The sequence below is a fragment of the Seriola aureovittata genome, chromosome 15, assembly GCF_021018895.1.
Source record: "Seriola aureovittata isolate HTS-2021-v1 ecotype China chromosome 15, ASM2101889v1, whole genome shotgun sequence".
Taxonomy (NCBI): Eukaryota; Metazoa; Chordata; class Actinopteri; order Carangiformes; family Carangidae; genus Seriola; species Seriola aureovittata.
Genome location: NC_079378.1, coordinates 10,827,980 through 10,851,050, shown reverse-complemented (window position 1 = coordinate 10,851,050; position 23,071 = coordinate 10,827,980). Strand labels below are relative to the sequence as shown.

The window sequence follows — 23,071 nt, the reverse complement described above, 5'->3', positions numbered from 1 at the left end:
GTCCAGTATAGCCTGCGATACCGAGGTTCGGTACTCTTCTGGATGCATATATATATTAACTTCACTGTCACTGTCATCTGTATATACATCATTAAATCATCTCTCACACTGATCATGCCTTTCATCTTTGTGGTTTGATCTGCTCACTCTTGCTAAGCTTGCCTCTCTCCCTCCGTCTCTCTTTCTTTTCGCCTTTATAGAACCATTTCAATTTAAATGTTCTATTCTACTTCAATTTCAGTTGGTTTTATTGGCATGGCACATAAACACATCTGTGTCGCAAAAGCATATAAAGTATAAAAGCGGATGAAGAAATTAAATATATTGTGTACAGGTTTATACTGGTACGGGACTATGCAAACTCCATAACTGTTCACTTTAGTGTGTATGCTGTTAAAGTAAAGAATTGAGCCTTTTATTTATTTATGTCTTGTGGTTTTATATTTTAGACACACTTTTTAAATGCTGACCTTGCAATAGTTACAACTACTGTACATTCATCTGATGACTTTGATTGATTTCGTGAACTGCTTTCACTCCCTGGTTCGTTGTTGTTTTACTGTTTTGTAAAGATCCTGCTTCTAGTCAGATATCCTGCCAGTTGAATTTCTCAGCTGAGGGATTGGTAGTAGGTCACTTTGCTGAATGATTTTTTTCTCTTGTGGTTTTCCAAATGCTTTGATGCATTCAGGCTGCTATGTGGTTCTGAGTCTGTCTGACTGGTTGCAATGGTCTGAGTGGTGAGGGTCATACAGCCGGCTGACTACGCAGGGGAGCAGGTGGTTTACATTGCTTTTATATCACTCGTGGAGATTTCGCTCTACTCTCTGACTTGCTCTCAAGTTCCCTCTGCGGTATCTCTTCTCCCTGCTGTTCATCCATTCGCTTATTTGCAATCGCACATGCACCATGTGCAGGGTAAACAACGCATGTTCTATACAATCTCACTTTTATCCTCTGCCTCATCCCAGAGAAAATCATAATCTCACTTACATCACATATGTAACATGCCTCCACACCACCTTCCTTCCTTTCTTCCCCCCTCGTGCACACACACAAAAAACGCACCAATTTTTAACATTATCCCTCTTTTTCGCTTCTTCTCTCCGGAAACACCTGTGCCGTCCTCTTCATGTGAACCCCTCTATTCTCTCTTCACACACACAAACACACACGCTCCCCTCTCTCACTCGTGCACTCTTGGCCATCCCTCCTTTGTCTCTCTCCCTCTCTTTTTTTTTTGCTTGAATGTGCTGACCACATATATACACACCGCAAACACTACAATCTCTCGCTTTATCCACGCTTGCCCTCACATCCCCACACAAGCGCACACATCCTGCACGTAATCTGCAGCACACACTCCCGTACAGGCACGCGCGTAATCTGCAGCAAATTATGGCCCTCACATCCATACAATTCACTCTTTGCTCTATACAGTGTCTTATCCATCCACCCATCTACAGTATATCTATCCATCCCTCTCTCCTAGCCTTCTATTCTGCCCTGTAACTGTGTGATAACCATAGAGAGTGACAGGAGGAGACAGCCAGTGGCTCTGTGAACGATGTTGCTACAGATTATGTAAGAGCCATAGATTAAGGGAATATCCAGCAGATCACTGCAGGCTCACAAGAAGGAGGGCAGCCACCACAGTGACATGGCGTGGGGGGGGTGGCAAGATGGAGAGATGGATGTGGGGGGGACCAGTGTGGTTTGTGTTTGTGTGTGTGTGCATGTGTGTGCATGAGCGAGAGTTACACTGAGAGAAAGAGAGAGTGGGAGGGATGCATCATGGAAAATGACTGCTTTCACCAAATATGTAGGAGGGAAGACTTTTCATTACACAGAGAAAAAAAAAAAAGGGGGGGGGGCAATGGTGTATCACTGGGAATAGAAACAGCCGTCCCTCGGTCACGATTTAAAAAAAACCCAACGACCTGTTCTGACTGTCAGGTAAAGGCGTAGCAGGGAAGGGAAACCTCGCAACAGCACAAGTTAAACGGTTCATTTAATGAATCAAATATACAAGTGTAAACACAAACGGGATGGGGGTGTTTATCAGTGAGTGTAGAGGTTGCTGCATGCATTGTCAGTGGTGTGTGTGAGTAGGCGGCGCGGTGCGTGGTGCAGGAAATTAGCAGAAAATAAAACAGTCGTAGGAGGAAATAAAGGAAAGGAGAGAGTGATAGAAAGAAGGGGGACTTTATTTATAGGCCGAGCCGCAGGTGCCGGTGTAATCACCTGATTGGTGATCACTGCGCGGGTGAAGAAACATCCTGATTAAACTGGGACAGGTGATTTTCAGGCATTTGTCCTGGCGCCCCAGTGTCCTGATGATTAGACTGAGTTATGATTTTAGTGCTGACAGCAAAAAGGGGCCAAATACCGTGCAGTACATAAAGTCAGCCGGTGGAGTTTCTTTCCAAACAGGTTCATGTTTACATTTGTTTATGTTTTTTTATGTTTATGCTTCTTACCAAAATACAGTGTATCCTTGAGGCCTGAAAAATGTGTTGAATGCATTTCATTCCTCATAAAATATTCACAAAACCATTTTTAAAAAGAAGAAGAAGAAAAAAAAAAAAGCATGTTTACACCAGCTAGCAGTCTTCTCCCCCCCACCACCTTTTGCTGGCTTTCTTAATAGTGTGTAACTGATCAGTAAATGTCACTTCTATTTAACATCACATATGGTGTCTTTGGTTTTGTGCTTAATGGCGTCTGCAGTCAGCAGGAAAGTGTATTGTTATTGCTCTCTTATGTGCGCCTGGTCATGTGTGGCAGTAGATCACACAGTCACAGCAGCCCCCCCCCCCCCCCCCCCCCCAAAAAATAAATAAATAAATGAGTAAATAAATAAACAAACGTTAAAACATTAATTTCCACCCATTAAGCAGCAACAGTTTGCATTTTAAAACAAATATCTTCTGTCTGATCGGAATAGTAAAAACCAATGTTTCATTTCAGTGTTTAGTCTTAAACATTACTTTCACCCCGGGTAAAAGTAATGGCTTTTCCTCTATGGTTCTGTCGAGGATCACTTCTCATTTATGTTGTCACCAGAATTTTTGAAAGCTTCATCACGTTTCCTTATAGTTCCCTCAAATCACAGTGGCTTATATTTTCATCAATTTATCAAGTTGGAATGTAAACGTAAAATGAAGTAAATAACTAGGAAGTGGGAGAGCTAATCAAGTTGTCCGTGTTTTCACTTGTCAGTTTTATTCCATCTTTCACTGCTTTATATTCCTGAAGAAGGTGATGAATGTGGACTATGGCACACCAACACAATATGATTCTGTGTTTAGTGTGTTTACCTCTAACCCCCTATATCCATTTTTATTTTCTCACATCCATAAACCATAACAATGAAAACAGTATTATAGCAGTCATGTTGATAATACTTACTGCTGTGCTTAAAATACACTAACATAAAAAGCACATTTACGTACAGATGTACCAGCTCTTAACATTCATCCACAAGCGTATGTACACCCACTCAACACCCACAGAGCTGAACCTGCGTGCACTTACTCCCATGCCAGACATATTGCTGGTGCGCAGTGAGTATAACCTTATTTCACGCACACACATAAACACACACCCGCCGACCCCACCCCCCTCACCCGTTAATATTCGCACCCAGACAAACATCCATATATCCATCAGCTGTCAGCGCCCATCCTCCCAGAGTGTCAGAGTGGGCCTGTTGAAATCTAGAGCAGTGGATAAAGAGAAGAGGAGCTGATCCCTCTGGGATTTGACCAGGAAGAAGCCAAGCAAGCCTGTTGTCATTATCAAAAATAGCTCGTGTGTCGGATCAGCTGCACATACGTACAGGGCGCCGCGAACACATGATACGCAAGCAGACTGTATGCGACGCGCAACCGCAGCATGAGCCCTCATCTCAAAAAGAACCAGTGTAGTGGGTGTGGTAGGGAGTTTTGGGCACCATTTACAACAGAAAACAAATAGACTTCTGAGACCAAATTCCTGTTTGACCAAAAATCCTCAATACTCAAACCAACCCTCGACCTCACAGATGAGCAGAGATACGGGAGGAAGCGTGGCGCCTCAGGTAGGGCAGATAGGGCTCATATTGTATTTCAGTGATGAGTGAACTTACTATCGGGATGGTCAGCTGTTAGATCACCTGGACTTACTCCCCCTCGCAGCCATTCCCCCTGTCATGGTACCAAAGGGTTTCACAAATCCTTATCTTAGGGTTTTTCTTTTTTGTTTTTTTCCCCTTACTCGACCTTTCATATCGCCCGAGTACATTTTTACCCTCGTCTCAAGAGTGAAATGCGGATATAAGATTGTTTTACTGAAGATTGTCATCCCTTAAAGAAATGTCTCTACCTCACTAATGAAGCCTGAAGAGAATTGAAGGATTTTTAAATTCTTTGATCGCAGTGCAGCTTTTTTTTTTTCTCTTTGCTTCTCTCTCTCTCTTTGTCAGACTCTGCACTTGGCAACTATCGCTTCCACACCACGGTGAAGGATGATCTTGTGTTTTAGGAACACTATGGATTACAGTTTTATGGTTTAACAGTAAAAGAAGAAAGATAATCTGTGTCGGGGAGTTTTACAATGTGTACCAAACAGAATGCCCTTTATCCGTAGACCTTGAGTTCAGATATGGAAAAACTCCTATACACAAAAATGTCCGATATGGATTTATTTTTCCTCTGTTATCTGTTTCCATGGTTTTGCTTCTGACGGCAGACCTTCAAAAAGAATTGGAACAATAAGGATGGTGCAACATAATCAAACCCACAGTGTTGAATGGTTGTACATCTCAGGATAGCTGCCATAGACCAACTAATGAGGTTGTTTTGGAGATGAGCGTCAAGGCACCGTCAAACTAATAAGACATTCAATATTTTAATGAACATTCTGCAATTGTGCATTCACTGTTGCATGAAACTGCAAAATCTTTCAAGTTTTGTGAAATTAATAACACGGGGGACTCTAGTCTTGTTCTAGATTGGCCACCGTGCATTTTTGGAAGTGTTCCCCTCAGGATTGTAACAGTTTAACGGTTTCTCAACCTGTAGAGGAGCGTGTAATCCCGTAGCTTTACAAATCCAACCTTAATCTCACAAGATCAGTTTTAGCTCCAAGATTCTGGTTTGGAAAAAAAACAAAAAAAACATCCACTGTGTAGAGCAGAGTTGGACCGGTCAGTGAGATATATCTCCTTAAAACTCATGAGTTGACATTAAAACTCAAGACTGTAGTGAATGTTTTTTATGCATACGTATAGTTTATTTCTGAGTCAGGGTTTTGGTTTTCATTTGGTTCTAAAATATCATGTTGTTCAATGTGAAATCAGGTTAAAAACTTGTTATATATATGTCCCTATAAAGAATACAGTCCTGCAAGCATTAGGTTTCACAGAACATACTAAATATTTGATTATGTTTCTCTTTAATTGTTCATAATTCTCATCTCCTGACTGCAATATTATAAATCAATGGAGCCATCAAGAAGTGACTGTGTGTTCTATTTCTGCTGGTCCTTCTGGCGATAAGAGATTTTTAAACAATTTCTTTGGTTTAAAAAAAGGATCTCACTCTGTTTCAGTCCTCCTCTCTCACACTCTCTGACTCTACCTACAGGCAACATGCTGTACTTTGACCCATTTCCCAGATGTGCGCTCCCTTTCTCTCTTACACACACACACACACACACACACACACACACCACACACACACACACACACACACACACACACACACACACACACACACACACACACACACACACACTGTATCCGATTTACAAGTGCTGGAGCAGGGAGCATGTGCCGAGATCACACTGGTTTACTGAAAGTTGATGAGGCATAGCGATAACCATGTGTCGAAAGGGTGTGAGCCTCTTTTGTTTAATATGTGTTGTTTGCCTCTCACAACTTCATCAATCTTCATGAAATGGGTTGATTGAAATCAGATCAAATCAAATGCAAAACACCATTGATTTCCTTTGTTGATCTTAATTACTGTGGTGCTTATTGGTATTCTAGACGTAGTTTTCTGCAGACACACACACATACGCACACTCCCCGCATGCACTGATCAACCCGCAGCTGTGCAAATATGGGACTAACATCAGGGTACAACAGCACAGCACCGGTTTCATTATTAATACCCTCATATTACATCATGCAATATTCTCTTTAATGTGAATTTCCTCTCACAGTTTCTGTAATTTTCCTCTTTGCCTCTCCAAGGTGGATGCCAGTAGCGTGCTGAAGAAGAGGATGAACTCTGCTCCCCTGTTCGACCGCCCTGCCAAAACATTTCCCAACCCACCTGTCAATGCCCAAGCCTTCCTACAGCAGGGTTCAGCTGTGCCGGCCAACAACGTTCTGACTGGCACCAGCATCATCGACAAATACTCCCGCATTCTCTTCCCCCTCTCGTTTGGCGCCTTCAACCTGGTCTACTGGATCGTCTATCTCACCAAGGACACCATGGAGATGTCCAGGTGAACAGATGGCACGGTTGTTACAAATAATTCCAAGCATTTGTTTTGTTGTTGTACGTGGGGTACGGGGCGGTGTTTATTGCGTAACAAAGGGAGTGACGCTGGGACTATTTTTGTGCCGCTACCCCCTCACTGAATATAACTGGTTTTGGTTAAATCTTGCACATCAGTAGCCAGGCAACTGCAAAACATATGTACACGTCCTGCACTTGTGTGTAGGTTGGTTATATTATAATATGTAATATGAACTAGTTTAGGACAGTTTAGACATCGAGCAAATGGGTTGCTGCTGACCATTCTTTGGAATGAAACTTTGGCCACATTTCTCAACTCTTCAAACTCCTGAGTCTAATTTTTAACAGCAGTAAGTCTGGTAGTTTAAAAATTAATCTAAATGGTTTTTATTGGATTGTTTACATGTACATCTACCTCACTGTAAGTAAAGATGTCTAGCATGGATGAAAGCTGTCACCAAAATATGAATGCTGCAGTTGGTGTGAATTGTCCAAGGAGGGGTAGGGATGATGTAGCTTATCGGTGTACATATGGTATTGCGGTTTCTTCACTCGTACTTTGGGGCAGAAAAAGCCACATCACACACTGTATGTTAGACTGCACATTGAGTCTATAATAAATCACGTAATAATCCATATTTAAAGTCATACACCGCATGGTTCAGAGCCAATAAGGTAGGTAAAACATACATCTCACAGGTTGTACAGTACAGTTGTACTTGGTTTTGTTTATCAGCTCTTCTTTTGTGTGTTTATGTAAGTATGTATGTATATGTCTTGTGTCATGGGGGTTATTATGGGAATGTGCAATATATATCTATTGCCCTTATATGTTTTTTTTTTTTTACATGTGTGTTTGCAAGCCTGAGAGACCATATATTATTCAGCAGCCTCACAAAGCTCTTACACTTTCAGCTATAATTATTTACCATACGGTTTTTACAAATGTGTCAGCAGAGCTGAGGAGAGATCCCAGGCTTTATACAGTAGTTGAGTTATAGTTGCAAAACAAGACCACCAGGCAACACTGGCAGGCTCTGTATTTGTCATTCAATGTTTTGCAATGTGTCTGGCACTCAAAAAGTGCCAACGGGCTGCAATACTCATAGCCTGTAGGTGTCTGTGCTTCCCATACACAGTGAACTATGTCCTAAATGATGGCAAGAAAATGCAGACTAAATTCGAGTGTGTATCTGAGTAGCACATTATAAAAATATGTGTTTTTTTGTTATCTGGGGGTTGATTGCCAGACATAGATTACAATAGTATACAGCCATGCGAGCTGTCTGTAAGACTGTCCCGAGGCACAGTGGTGCTTTGAGCTGAATGCTAACTGCTCTCAATAAAAATGTTAGCAGGTAAGAGGGGTTCCCATTTTAGAATTGTAGCAAGATAATATTTGTTAATCTGCACTAAACACTGAATTGCTGACACTGATATTTTTGCAGGTATTTGGGCATAAACCAAATTAGTGGCAATACATCCTATATTTATATTCAGACACTTCAGTCTGGACTAAAGCGGTTGATCGACTACGGAGACTTCCAAACTCTTTCTGGGTTTCCCCGGTTTGTCTGGGATTGATTGGAGCAGCTCTTTCTCACGGCAATGAAAATGCTGCATCCATGTTGTTGAAAGGTGCATTCAGGAGGTGTGCTAAGCACTGAAATAATTGACCCCTATACACTGATGAAAATACCTACGGTGCGGTCCGGTTTGTGGGTTTGAAAGGATGGTGTATGACTGTATGACCAACTGATTGACACGGAAAAGCAAAGAGACATGAACAAAATGAGCAAGCATTTTGGTTTTCAGCTAGCAAATATTACTCTCATTGTTCGTCATGGCAAAGGTCACCATGCTGATAACATTCTAATTCAGCACCTCCGGTATTTGGAGCAGGTTTTTATGAAAAACGTGTACAGACATAAAGAAGCTACACACGCTGTTTCAATGCGTCTTTAATTTATATATCATATTTTATGCTAATTAGGCTAACACTCAAAACTGTAGTGTTCCTGCATTTTCCTCAATTGTATTAATATTATTTTGAGGTTCACTTAAGTACTTATACAATTCTTAGATAGTGGATTAATAAAATAGTAACAAATCATCATCCTGCTTTCTGCATTACTAACCATAGCATTCTACTGAACTATTTCACTACAAAACATCTGTGATCTGGTGTATGATATTAATCAAAACACCTTTTATATAAAGAATGTCACATGAATCAGCAAACGAACAAGACAACTCCTGTGGTTGTCAAGGTGAACCGTGAAGGCTAAGAGGGGCGTTAATGTCGTTTTCACGAGTGGTGTCTTTCAAATGCATTTGATCAACTGAGACATACACATGACTCACAGCTTCTATTAATAGCAGTCTTCATGGCATTGTTATTGCCAAAGCAATATGTCCGTCAACAGACGAAATCACGCTGTAGTGTTGTGATGACTTCAAGAGATATATGTCTCATATGTTACCTCTACAGATCCTTTAGGGTTTGACACTTTGACATGAAGTGTGTGTAAGTAAGTTTTTTTGTGCTTGATTTGTCACGACCATATGCACTCAACACATGCGTGTGCCTGGTTGTGCATTTACGTGCACGCAATCGATGTGCATCACCACTCCTGAGGCTTTTCAAACAGTGTGGGTTCAGCCTCCTTCATTCTCTGCCTTGTTCTTTCTCTAAAAAGGGAAACGCCCTGAGGCCCGAGCTGAGACAAGTCAGATGACATGACAGTGTTGGCAGGCGTCGGGATAGCTCTGTGTGACTAACCCTCTTAGTGACACTCTCTTAACTGTTTCTATTAATTGATAGGGACTGTAAGTGAGAAGCAGATCCTGACAAATGACACGTAGGAAAGCAGCAGTCGTGGCCTTAAGGTTCTGGGAATCAATGGGAATTAAAAATAAGGAGAAAAAAAACATGTCATATAGCATGCATGTGTGTTTCTGTGTGTGTTAATGTTCTCGTATGTGTGCAAAATACAGGGATGTATGACTGAGCAAGTGCAGTGAGTAGGGGGAGTGATGAAAGGAAAGAGGAGGTGATACCAAACACAGTGCCCCAGAGCTGATAACTGAAAATCCCAGAGGTGTTGGTCTCGGCCAGAGCAAAGAACAAGTACAACCACAGGTTATCACTGTGATTGATCGCGGTCACATTTACCTTCGCCGTAAAAGTCAAGATGTCTATCATGGATGAAAGCTGTCCCCAAATACGGGCGTCACAGATGGTGTGGTAGAATTTACAGCTGAGTTCATTTTAACTCACAAAATGGCTATGAACCAACCAGCCTAACAATCCAACAGCTGCGTCTGTGCTTTTTGGCATAATGGGGTTATATATCAATATTAATATTTATATAATAAGTTGGATTTTTACTCGTCTTTGTTAAAAAAAATGTCGCTCGTTGATAAACTTGAGGACGCCAGGTGTACCACAAATAAAATGCCAACTTTTACAAACCAGATCACGGGATTACTGGTCAGTGATCAGAAGTTGTAACATGCTTTTGTATTGTTATCACGCTGTTGTATCGTTAATCTGATCCAGCATCAGTGCAACAAATGAATGATCTGTATGGATGAGGGAGTGGCATGAAGCTGGCGTAGGGCTTGCCTGTATTTGCCAGTATTGAGGGAAAACAACCAAGATCTATTGCAATTAGATACAAGGTCTGCCCAACAGAGACACATATACAGCAAGTGACTACATGTAAACAAGAGTTAAGCCGACAGGAACGCACGTGTAATAGAGCTGAACTGTCTGTACAGAGGCACTGAAGGAACTGGCTCTGGTGAAAATGAAAGCATTTCTGCTCAGTGATATAGACCCATAACTGAAACATAATCCATTGTACAATGCTTCACACTTCCACGTTACATTTTATTGCTATTTTTATACTTACACCACCGACGCTAGTGACCCCTTCATTCTGAGTTAGATCCACCTTAATCCAAATATCACAACCAGTAAATAAAAGCGTCCCGTCCTTTTCACTCCACAGAAAATAAATATACATCTCCAGTGGCCCTAACTGAAAACAGATAGTGGTATATGCGACAGACCCTTTTTCTTTCTTTGTAGCTTTGCTTTTTTTTATTACAGGAGGCCCTCCTGCAAAGATGAGCTGGACCAGAAGAAAAGAGTGTCTGTTTGTGTGTGTGTGTGAGGGTGCGTGCAGGTGGATTTGTGTATATGTGTGTGTGTGTGTGTCTACTTCTGTGAGGATACAGGCGTACAAGTGTATAAATGTGCCATGGCAGCAGTGCCTACCGACTGGAGGCTATTTTAATGAATAGCGCCATTCAGGGCGAGGCATGAAGGAAACAAATTTGCTGAAAACACTTCCTTCCATGAAGGGCCCCAGCTGGTTGGCTGACTGGTTGCCGGCTGGCTGGCTGGCAGGCTGACTGGTGTATGTGTGTTAGAGTAGGTGCAGCAGGCGATAAGCCTTGCTCCTCTTTATTGCCCATCAGAGTGCCACGCTTGAAAAACAACTTCCCCATTGTTGCTCATAAATCAAAACCACTAAATGCTGTTTCCAACTCCAATTCCTATTCTCAACTGTGGGGCCGTTGCTATAACTTTGGTGTAATGATCATTCAATTACAGGCCACTCAGTCAGGAAGCGAAGAAGACCGATATAAACAGCGATGCCCTATCTATCATATTTCTCTCCGCGGCCTCGTGGGAATTGCTACATCCGCCTTTGTCGCCTAGTTTGTGTGTGCCCACATGAATGCATTTCTCACACATCTACCTGCGTTTGCATGTACACATTACATGTGTGTGCACGCTCAAGCGCGCACATGTGGACATTTACAGATGCCGTGCAAGACAAATCGTTTTCACACAAGAAAAGATCTCTGTCCCTGACTCTCTCCTCACATATACATGCTGTTTCTCTCTCCCTCACTATCCCTCACACTCGATTGCTTTCTCTATTTCTCACTTTATCTCAGTGTCACTCTCTCAGAAACACTCTCTCTGCTACCCCCTTTCCTGTCTCCACACTCCCCCTCCCCCACATCTCTCTCTCTCTCTCTCTCTCTCTCCCCCATGGTGAACTGCCTGTGCTCTGCCTCCACTTTCATGAGACAGGACAGCCCAACAGACTAAGCAGAGGACTGTTCCTCTACCTCATCTACTCAGCATTAATCATCCGGCCATATCGGGGCAAAGAGGAATCTTTTCTCTGCAGGAATGCACTGTCTATTAGTCTTCTTTACCCACTGTACGGATGCATGTTGGCCATCTGGTTACTTGGGCAAATACAGTTAATGTAGCAGGGCAGCCTCTTCAAAAGAGAAATGGTCCCGTCGCCGACAGGTCACGAGTTCAGCCTCTGCAAGAGCCAAAATGAGTCTGTCATTGAGTGCATGTCCTGTCAGTGTGCTCTAGAGCAAGGCACTCACTGGAGACAATTATGACCTATCACTTGCAAGTGTCTCAAATAAAAGTATTAGGGCCTGTCAACAGTAAAGACTGGCAGCACAGAAAGCCACAGAAATGACATGTTTCTGGTTGACTGGTAAGAGTTCTTTAAAAAATTTTCTAATGTTCTGCTTCACATTTTTTTAACATCAGTTCACAAGATAAATAAAACTGCAGGTAATGACATCAACAGTTCTTCATATTGTCTCATCAGCTTTCTCTTACAGCACAGCTACAGAATGAGATCTTGTATGAGATCTGGTCAGTAGTCATATATAAGCACTTTGTGTCATGGCATTCTCCTCCATATACTGTAGTGTATTTAATTATATCTATGTATTAATATCTATATGATTTTCATATATTTGCATTGTATTATTCCATGTATGTAACAGCATCCAACTGAAATAGCTTTGGTTCAGCTACATCAGCTACATTGATTTCATATGAGCTATTGTTTTTCGGCCTACTGGGAAATTTTGTTTGTGAGTCTGGAATCAGTTTAGAATGAACTGTCTATGAAGTGTTATGAATTTGTAATATCTTCTCATTGCACATAGACACAAGATATACAGTACACATTTGTATCAAAGCTGTTTTAAATGGCTCGTTTAAATCCAACAATTGAATTTGTACCAATGTAATCTATACAGTTCCCTGCTATGGTATTACAATGTTTTGACACTTATGACTGCATAAATCAATATACAATCTTTAGAATATGACCGGGGTGCATATTCCTCAGCTGAAACGTCCACGCAATCACACAGTCCAATCAGTCCACACTTTTGCATGCGTTGTAGATGTTGTTTTGATTTAGGGAATCTATTGAATTGCCCTTTAAAGCACATGGACACACACTGGCCCACTCTGTCCCCTAATGCCCACTCACCTACCCACCAACCGAAAACAGAAAAGAGAGAGAGAGCTGGCTTTTTTTTCCCTCTTTTTTTTTTTTGGCCAGGAGCCATGTAAGTTCTCCGGCTGAAAATGGCTCTCAGTGCTGTCAAAAGTGTCTCCTGCTTTAACACATCAGGCGGAGGAGGTGGAGGTGTGAACTACCTGGCAGAGGTTCCCAGACAACTTTCACAAGGTCTTTGTGAACAACACTGGCAGCGAGGGAACGGATATGTTCTGATTTTAAATTCAGCCTGGAATGGATGCCAACCTTCACGGCAACACCGAGCAGGAGGTTTTACCGTTACATCATTACCAACGTTCATGTGTGCTGGTGCGCACACATGATGCGGACAGATGTGAAATGGAGTAGGGGTATGCGGGGGCGTCTGTATGCAGATATGTGTATGTTTGAATATGATAAAATATGATCCATAATTCCAAGAGAAAACCTTTATTTGCTCCAGGCAGTGTAGCCGAGTGCCCCTCTTTCTCTCCCTGTCTCTCTCCTGAACACACATGATGTACGCAATTGCCATTTTTGACTAATTCCACCTTCCTTTCTCTCCCTTCTGTCTTACAGGGATGCCATCTAAACCAAGAGTGTGTCGTCCTGGGAATCACACACACACGCACACATACACATGCATACACTTGCATAGACACACACACACGCACGCACACACACACACACACATATATACATACACAATTAATAGATGACAGACGCTTGCCAAGCACTCTTTTATGCCGCCTCAGTGCATTGTATTTCTTTTTAAGTACTCCCTTGGAAAGTGAGTCTTTTGAGAGCAGATGTACCAGTTCCTATTGCCAACTTGACCCCGGAGCTCACAGCCTGTGGGTACCAAGTCTCTGGAAACATTTCAAGCAGGTACTACATCTCTCTCTCTCTCTCTCTCTCTCTCTCTCTCTCTCTCTCATTTCTTTATTTCTCTTCCCCAATATTTAAAAAAAAAAAAGTGACATGTTATGACACTTTTTTCAGTGTCCGTCCTGTGTCCCCATGCCTGAGTGGATGGGGAAATATATGAAAAGCTAAGCTAGCTAGGCTGCAGAACCAGAGGCAGAGCCATTACTTTGTTTCATGTATGTATTTTTGCGCGCCTTTCACACACGAGAGCGAAATTTTCACGTGTGTTTGAAATGACCCCCCCCCCCCCCGATATTTATTTATGTCACTTGCGGGAATGGCTGTACCCGTTGCCCTGACTGGATCCAGTGTGACTGACTCGCAGGAACTCTCTCACTCCTAGTTCCTTTCCTTTCCACTCTTCATCTCTCTCCCCACAACACTCTATTTTTTGGTTCATTGGCTTAATTTCCCTCCGCTGATGGAGTACAGAGGATGTGAAGCAAAATCTTCAAAGGGTTTTTTTTTTTTTATGGTGTGTGTTCCACAGATACATTGGCCTGGTTGATTATTCAATGTCACATGCGTGTCACGTGATGGAGAAACGTGCACATGCAAATGTCAAAAAATAAATAAATAAAAAATACAGACACTAACATATGCACACGTTTTCTATGATTTACACAATGACAGGATTCTATGTCCTAGATTTCCTATAGACAAAGTGAACTCTGAAACATCAGTGCGTGATTCAATGACTAGTATCAAATAACTTGTTGCAGCTCAAAGCTTTCATCCATGACATTTTTAAGAAAAATCAGAGAAATCCACCGCACCTGCCTCCAGGAAGCCGTGTGATATGACCAAAATCTCTTTTCCAGATAAAGTTATTTCATATCTAGATAATAATATATATCATTATGTGGTACATTTTCTGTGATTCAATGAGTGAATAGTTTAGTCCTATTTCTTATTAGAGTTTGAATCATATACTCGACAAATAAAAGGTACTTCCTCAAATTAGATTTTTTTCTTTTTCTCCTTTTAGTTAGAACCAATAGAAATTTTTCAATTGAGCATGTTGTGATGGAAATCTTGTGAGCTGGTGGAAGTATGTTCAGGATGAAACCAGGATCCTCACATGGAACAAGATCATACGCATGTGAAGACTATTTGGTAAATCTTAACCTAACTCACGTTTTAGATCCCAGTTACCTCTGTCCCACTAAGAGAGACTAACTCACCATGAGACAGAGACAATGGCTGTTTGTTATTTCTACACCTTATCAGTACATTCACAGCTATTCTAGAAACAGATAGTGAACTACTGTCTAATAGTAAACCTGTGAATGACCTGTGTGCAGATATTCCCTGAATGAGAGAGTACAGACTAATTGAAAGAGAATAGACTTAATGAACGAAGTAAATTCGCTCACGTGTGTAACAAATTATAAATCACTAGAAAACACTTTTCAACTAAAGCTGCAAACAATATATTTAGTGCAGGAAAGAAAGAAAGAATACAGTCATCCCACTACTGCACACATACTAGCTAACTAGCTATCACCTCGTACAGTAAGGTCTTCAGGCATCCTGGCATCAACCTGTCTCTCCCCAGAGAAGATTTAGGCCTTTATATGCTAACATTGCTATCATTCTCTTTTTTATTGTTTCTATTTATCGTAGTCGTTCTAATTGAAGTTAATGAATTTCTACACTGGTGGCAAATTATTTCTTGAGATGACAGCTCTGGCTTCTGGTTTTCATAAAAAAAAATAAAAAAAAAATCTGCAAAAAATAGAAAGCTAAACCTATCATCATCAATTATACGAAATGCCAAAACATATTCATTAATAATCCACTTGGGCGGATTTGCATACGATTATGCACTGTTTCCAATTAAGTAGAGAGGGTGACATGTTAAAGCCATGTGGTGTCTAAATATAAGCTGATGTGTGTTTGCCTCCTCATGGCATCCATCATCCATGAGGATGCTCTTATTAAAGGTGTCTCTTATTAACACAGGCACCTTTTGAAATGAAAAGCCTGCACAATGTGCCAAGAGATTATAGTCGTCTTGAAAACTGTACACTCCCTCTGGTTGTTGAGTTGATATTTGATTTTGATGAAAATTGTCACACAAACTGTGAGAAAAAAAAACTGTAAAACTGGTGTAAAGTGCTATGTTCTTATTCAGTCTTGCACATACTGAGGGCCCCAAACATAGAAGGTACTTAACAAGAAGTAACCTTGTTTCCTATTTAATATTAATAATGTGTTATAATTTCTTTTTAATTCCACCTTGGAAGGAAGCTCTTAATTTGTTGTAATTATGTGTACCTCTTATGAGCACTCTGATTTGTGAACAGACCAGCATGGTAGAGCTCAGTTCAATAATATTGATATAGTAAATCAATAATGCATGATAAAAAATGTTCATCTTAAACAGTTTTTTTTTTTTCAAGAGTAAAAATATGCAATAAAATTAATAAAATGCAATATAGACTCTGGTTGCACCCCACAAGGTTGGGACCCATTTCTTAAAACCATATGAAGCTGCGAAAGCTTTCATGAACTGGTTGCAAACAAGAAACACGTAACGCCAGACAAGAACCTCAGTATTGGACAATTCTGTAAAAACTCGGATCACATCCGGTGCCAAGGATTTTAAATTATCGCTTTCTACAATATCGGTGCATGGCAGCTATGGTGTAACTAAGGTCAGGGTTAGGTCACTTAGGGGAAAATCATAACGTGCTAGGTTTGGACACACAACTGTGTACTTTGCTCAGCTGAAACAATGTGTAACTGTGGCCTATTGTTGTCAATTATGGACTGCAAAGGATTTATTCATTTTAAGGCCTGTTGTTGCATGTTTTTTTTGTTTTTTTTTCATGTGTACACCAGAGGACTAAAAGAACAGTGGTGTCAGACTGTATGAACTGTCTCTGTATCCTCCCTCTTTCTCTACTTCATCCATCACCCTCGTCTCCTCTGTCTTTGAGGCAGAGGCTGAAGAGACAGGGCATCTCAGTCCTTATTGCCCTGCGTGTCGGCCTTTATTGTGGGGGAGGGGGTAAAAAAAAAAAAAAAACCTGACTGCCAGTGAACTCAGACTGCTACAGAACTGCTGGCTCAACCCCAGTGGAGCCTCGGAACACTGACAACCTCCCACCTCCAGCAGTGACTGAGTGTGTTTCTGCAGGATAAACTTCTGTCGAATAGTCAAACAAACAGGAATAAGCTGTGGTGAGGGGCTGTGTATGTAAGTGCGTGTGTGAATGTGTATGTGTGTGTGCATTTTTTTTTTTTTTTTTATATGACTGAGCTCATTTGCTTTTATCAGTGACCCGATTGATCTGCCCTCTGACCCCAGCCTAGCTGCTCGGCTCCATCGCACCACCGGGAGAACCGCACTTGCATGACCCTCCGACCCTTTATGTGCTTGTTAGGGTTGTCGAATGTAGAAGGTTGTGAACTCCATAGAATATAGAATTCTATTGCTATGGTGACTGCGGCCATAAACTGCCCTTTAGTCATTTCATTTCATTCCACAGGCATGGGCTTTATTGATTCTTTCATTTAGCCAGTGTTAATCCTTTTTTTTTTTTTTTTTCATTTGGACATTATCTTTTGCCTGTCTTTTGTGGACACAATTTAGAAGACAATGAATGCTTCACATTGTTATTTTATGTGTATATTTTGTGAATATGATTAAGTATTTCTGTGGGTTGCTATTTGTATTCCAACTGTACGACCCCGCTCGATGATCAGCTGCATTGCATTAACCATTTGTACTGGTCTGAATGACAAACCACACCTTTTTTTTTTTTTTCTTTTGTATTTTAGCAGCTTAGTTTGATTCCTCCACATTTGCTCCTTGTACACATTGCTCTCCATTAGTTTTTACTGTCACAAGGATGGCCTGTTTTTATTGCAAGAGAAAACAATATTTGCATATTCAGGTATTTTGTCCCCTGTTAATAAATTGACTCCTACTCACTCCTGCTACTTTTCCCACAGGACTGTATATTACAATGTTCAATAAAGCCAGATTCTGTATATATATATACATATATATATATATATATATACATATATATGTATATATTTCTCTCTTCCAGGTCTCTTTGTATAAAACCACCACTGTGCAGTGAGAGATACTGTCTCTTAAAGTAACATTTGAGGCTCTGCTTTATGTGGGATTTTGAAAATACGATCTGTGATAAGCAAGATTGTGATAATGCAAAATCTCTGAAGGCCTTATTACCAGGGCTTTCATTTTGTTATAATTGCCACTATTTCTGTTTTATGACATATATGGATAAAAAGAAAATAATTATTGCAGTCTGTCTACATAAAGCCAGACTACAAAACCAGTTTGATTTGTTACTTTTAACCACACAGAATGATCATTCTCTTTCCCACTGTAAATGTGGCTCCTTTACTTCCAAAGATCCTCGTAATGATGTGATACGAGATGCTGTGTGTTCCCCCGTGACTCACACATTTATATAATTCATTCTCTCATGTTTTACTCTGTGAATGGGCTCCATTACAGTAAACTACAGCTCATGACACAGACTGTTGGTTGACATTTGGTGACACTTTGCACATACAATCAGTTTTTACTTTATATATGAACATGAACACATATGTAGGCAAAGCGTGCCCTGGATCAATCAAAGCTTTTTGCCATGAAAGGCGTTCGTTTAGCCCTGAAGGAAAGAGAGTCCCTAACCCCAGCAGTGTTAACTCTCCATTCATCCACCCAGAGTGGTGTAACCTCCGTCACACTCTCCTCTCACTCCCCCTTTCATTCGTCTACACTGAGAGCAGCCAGAAGGCAGAAATAACCACAGAGCTGGAAAAAAAAAAGGAAGTTTTATCACCAAACTTCCTGTTCTGTTGGGAAGAAAAAAGCATGTGCCTCCAGACCTGTCTTAGTGTGGGTCACCATAGCCAATCACAAAAGGGTAGAGTGCCACCTATTGGTGCACAACCTGAATCCTCTCTCCTCTCCATGCACCACCTATCCACTCTCCCTCCTCCCACAGACACACTGGCGCTCCAACTCCTACACACTGACTCACCATATGCTTTTACACACGCACAGAGAAAATCACAGTTTGAGCGCACGCTGTCACCGCATGCGCATGCACACACACACACGCACACACACACACACACACACACACACACACGTAGAAATATGTGTGTGTATGTGTGAGGATGCACACAGATGCTCATGCATGTATTAATATTTATAGAAATCACAGCACACAGATGTAAAAACTGACAATTAGTCACAACTCAGCAATAATTCCCTAAATGCACAATGAGTTTAAGTTGAGTAATCAGTGCTTAGATAAAGTTACACAGCTAAATAATGTAACAAGAACATTTTCTGTGTGATTGTTTCAGACAATCTAATTTAATTTAATAAAATTATGGGGGAAACATTTATATAGTGTTTCATCAGGGGAGAAAAGCTCAATCTAAAGTAGCACAGAGTGTCACTTAGTCGGGGTTGAATAATAAAGTGTTTTTGGCAAATTACTTGCCGTGTAGACTCACAAACATCTTAAAGTTACCAGCCGTTTTAGAAATGACCTTATCCACTCTAAATCATTATGTAACGTGAGTTCTGGGAGTGTGTATCTCTTGAGTTCATCCAGTGAAGATGCTTGGCCTCTGCGGTCACGGTGATGTGAACTCTTGAAGGAGTAGCTGTTAGAGCAAGGATGATACGTGTAGGCAGAGACAAAGGGAGGCAGCTTATTCTGCTGACCTTTGACCCCCTCGAGAAGAAGCTGTTTATACACACACTAAATATGAACACGCATACATATGCTCCCCCTACTTGGGCTGACTATCAGTGGAGTGAGTGAGGGTAGCCGGGCCAAAGTGTAGCCGTGTGCTCGGTGCTCCTCCGCTCTTAACGATTTCCACGGCGCTGTCAGCAGGCACCATATTAACCACATCAGATTCAGTCAAATGCCAGACTGTCACATGCGGTCTGATTCATCATCTTTCCACACTGTCAACCCAGGAGAGAAATGGATGGAGAGACAGAAGGAGGGAGAGAGGAAGGGGAAGGGGGAAGGGAGGGAAACAGAAAGAGGAAGGTGAGAGGAATTATGCAAAGACAGGAGAGGTGAGGGGAAAGTCGGGAATAAACTTAAACAGTGGATAGTGAGGAAATTCAGAAGAGGGAGGGGTGGGGGGTGGGGGATTCAGATAAAAGCTGAATAAATAAAGGGGCACACAAGCAGAACTCCCGCTCCCTCGTGCCTGACACGCCAAGCTGGTGTTGGAGAAGAAACACAACGGCGCAAACCGGCCAACAACCCGGAAACGCTTAGTGTCACACAGATGGGAAACACGCTCTGACTCTCTCTCTCTCTCTCTCTCTCTGTGTGTGACAGAGCCACAGAAACAGTATAACAGCGGCTGTGTTTTGTGTCGAGGTGCTGGCTGAATCTCATTTAATTTCGTTCCATCTCCTTTTTCCTCTGAAGGATGTAATGTGGTGTCGTACACACAGATCTCCAATTCCATTTGCTGCTCAGAGGCGTTTTTTGGTATATGAAACAACGCTTAGGAGGTTTCACCTGATGTGGAGTATCTTGAATGGCACTATCGACAGATGTATCACATTTCAGCTTTTGAATACATTGGGAGGGGGCTGAAGTGTTTTGAAGAGCATTGATCCAGTAAGGCTTTTGTGGTCGTTATGCAGTCAATCTCTTATCGACCTGAGGAGAAAATCCTCAGTGTTTAGTATTATTATGCAATGTGTCACTGTGTGAAATGTAAATGAGATCTGAAGAAGCTCATCACAGCTGGAGTGACTTTCTAACTGTCACTTGTTGCAAAGTAACTTTGAGCGGGGAGAGATTGCTCTTTAGACTGATGACTAGATAAATGATGTGTCTTTTTAATCTATTTACTTCAAAAACATGGAATTTTTTACTGATCACAGGATACTGCAGGAGGGAAAACACTGCAAAGACACCGGCAGGGAGAATCGACTTCATACATGAACATTTTCATGATAGTGTCCTATAAATTCCCAAAAGCGAGGCCCGTTCACAGGAGGTGCCCCCCTCAACCGCACACACGTGTCGTAAATCGTTTGTTTTCAAACTGATGAATACCATCTGTTGATGCGGAGGTGCGTGCTCCTGTAATGTGATCACCTGCATAATCAATACCCCTGGAATTTTGCAGCATCACAAGCCATATTAGGGATCCTGCAATAATTAGAGAATGCTAATCTGTCAGTGACGTCTAATCAGAGCACTGGGATGGTTTAGTCTGCATGAAGTCAGAGGCTAAGAAATGTCTTTCTAAAGCAAAGTGGTCCATGACTAATATACTAAGCGGCCAAAGGGACAATGATCACTGAGATATTAGAGCAGAGAATATTACAGCCGTAGGTCATGTTATACTGTTGGGGGGCAACAGATGATACTGGACGGCGGCCAGTATAAAGACCCTGAGGCAGCTGTCAGGGTGCGATTCTTCTAACAACTTCTGAACTGTATAAGATGTAAGTGATGAAATATTCTAATAAAAATACTGAAAAACTAACTCCTAAACTTCATATTTTTGAGAGGAGTATGCTAAAATTGACAACATTTTGGGAAAAAATGAATTACTGCGACTGAACTACTGACCTAAAATGCAGCTATTGTGGTGATTTGATGAGCTTACATAACTTTCATTAACTTTCATTAACCTGTGACAGAATTATGTTAGAACCGTTAATCCCAGTGCAGCGCAAACTTTGTAATCAAGGGATAAAAAGTGCAGAGGAAGCGTTCAGCCTTAAAAGAAGATGAACATCAGGAATTATATAGAAATATGATTTCTAGGAGACAGGTTGAAAAGGAAATCATATAGTCTATCAATTATTCCCGAATTACAATAATGAGATAATGACACAAAGTTTTCTGACTGCAGATCTGTGTTTTAAAATCAAACTTAAGTTATGTCAAGAATTCATGCTTTCACTAAAATCTTTTCCATTTGTAAATAATTGATATACTGTTTCCCACAAATTAATGATTTTAAAACAATAAGTGAACATTTAGCTTTAGGTTTAGCTTTAGGTTTCAGTAAAAAAAAGAGAGAAAACAAGAAAAAAAAAATTAACTGAGAGTAGACTTTTTATTAATTTCAAATAAGACTTTGTCTTAGGGATATTGCCCCATTATGAAGTAAGTAATAACCCTAACCTCTTCTGATTTTAAGCCATTAGTGGAGAAATTAGTGGAGAAATTGCACAACTCAACCCTGATCTGATTAGCCCCAGTAACCCTCCTATGTAATTGACCTTAGTCTGCTACATCATGGTAGGGTGTATGTACAGACCCGGTCTCATTTCATGAAAATATATTTCCTGGTTAATTTGATGAGGAACATCCTGTTCTGATTAGACCTGCACACTGGGGATGGTTAAAAATAACCGCAGAATCAGTGACAAACGACCTCCTTCAATACACTCCAGCGCTCCACGCGTTCTCTCAATGGAAACACATGGATCTTGGGCAGATGAGGAGCTTCGATGAGTATTTCAATATAAGATCAAAAAGAGTCTTTGACTGGATTACAATTATAGAATTGGTCAATTGTTCTCCATGAGCACCATAGTAAATATCCCCTGCACTGCATATTACACATTTATTTGATCAGGTGGCCAAATTTAAACATCAAAAATATCAAAATCCTCAGATATAACAAACATGAACACTGAGACATGCCAATTTCTAATTTTCAGACAAATTTGTTGTGAATCAATTAATACATTAGCCATAACCATGAGTAATAAACTGGATTTGAAAAAGTAAAACTGAGTATAAATGAGCTTAGAGTGGGAAAATAAAAAAAAACTGTTAAGGAAAGAAGAGTTCATTGGACCATAATGCATAATTTTAAAAACAACTAAATTCAGCTGTTATACAAGATCTCAAGTCATAAGAAACACCCTTCCCTTCCAGGCTGGTGGTGCAGATTTATGGATGTTAATCCTCAGTGGACATCGGAGATTCTAGTGAGCTCCACTGGTTCTAGCAGTGTGTGTTTAATAAGTGTGTGTGCTGATTTCACTGAGTTATGACTCTAGGGAAAAAGTGGCGTGACGTTTCTGGCAAACGGTATCAATGTGGTGGCGAGGACGCTCTGGAATAAAAATAGATTTGAAATTCAGAATATCCTGAATTCGTTTTGGCATTATCAAAACATATTCATTGCTAAATTGTATTCTGTGCAATATCCATACGAAATGGAAAGCAACATGCACCGCCACCTGGGCCCCACTTAAGACAAAGCACTGTTCTAATC

General features: G+C 41.0%; 1 protein-coding gene across 1 annotated transcript in view; it reads left to right on the top strand.

Moving 5' to 3' along the window:
* gabra6b (gamma-aminobutyric acid type A receptor subunit alpha6b) overlaps positions 1-17,829 on the top strand; it is a 28,869-nt gene extending 11,040 nt beyond the window's left edge. Inside the window, exons 9-10 of the mRNA XM_056397051.1 lie at positions 6,239-6,495; positions 13,436-17,829. Of these exons, the coding sequence (XP_056253026.1) occupies positions 6,239-6,495; positions 13,436-13,448 (270 nt within the window). The 3' untranslated portion in view covers positions 13,449-17,829. The remainder of the gene's footprint in view (positions 1-6,238; positions 6,496-13,435) is intronic.
* Positions 17,830-23,071: the final 5,242 nt, after the last annotated feature.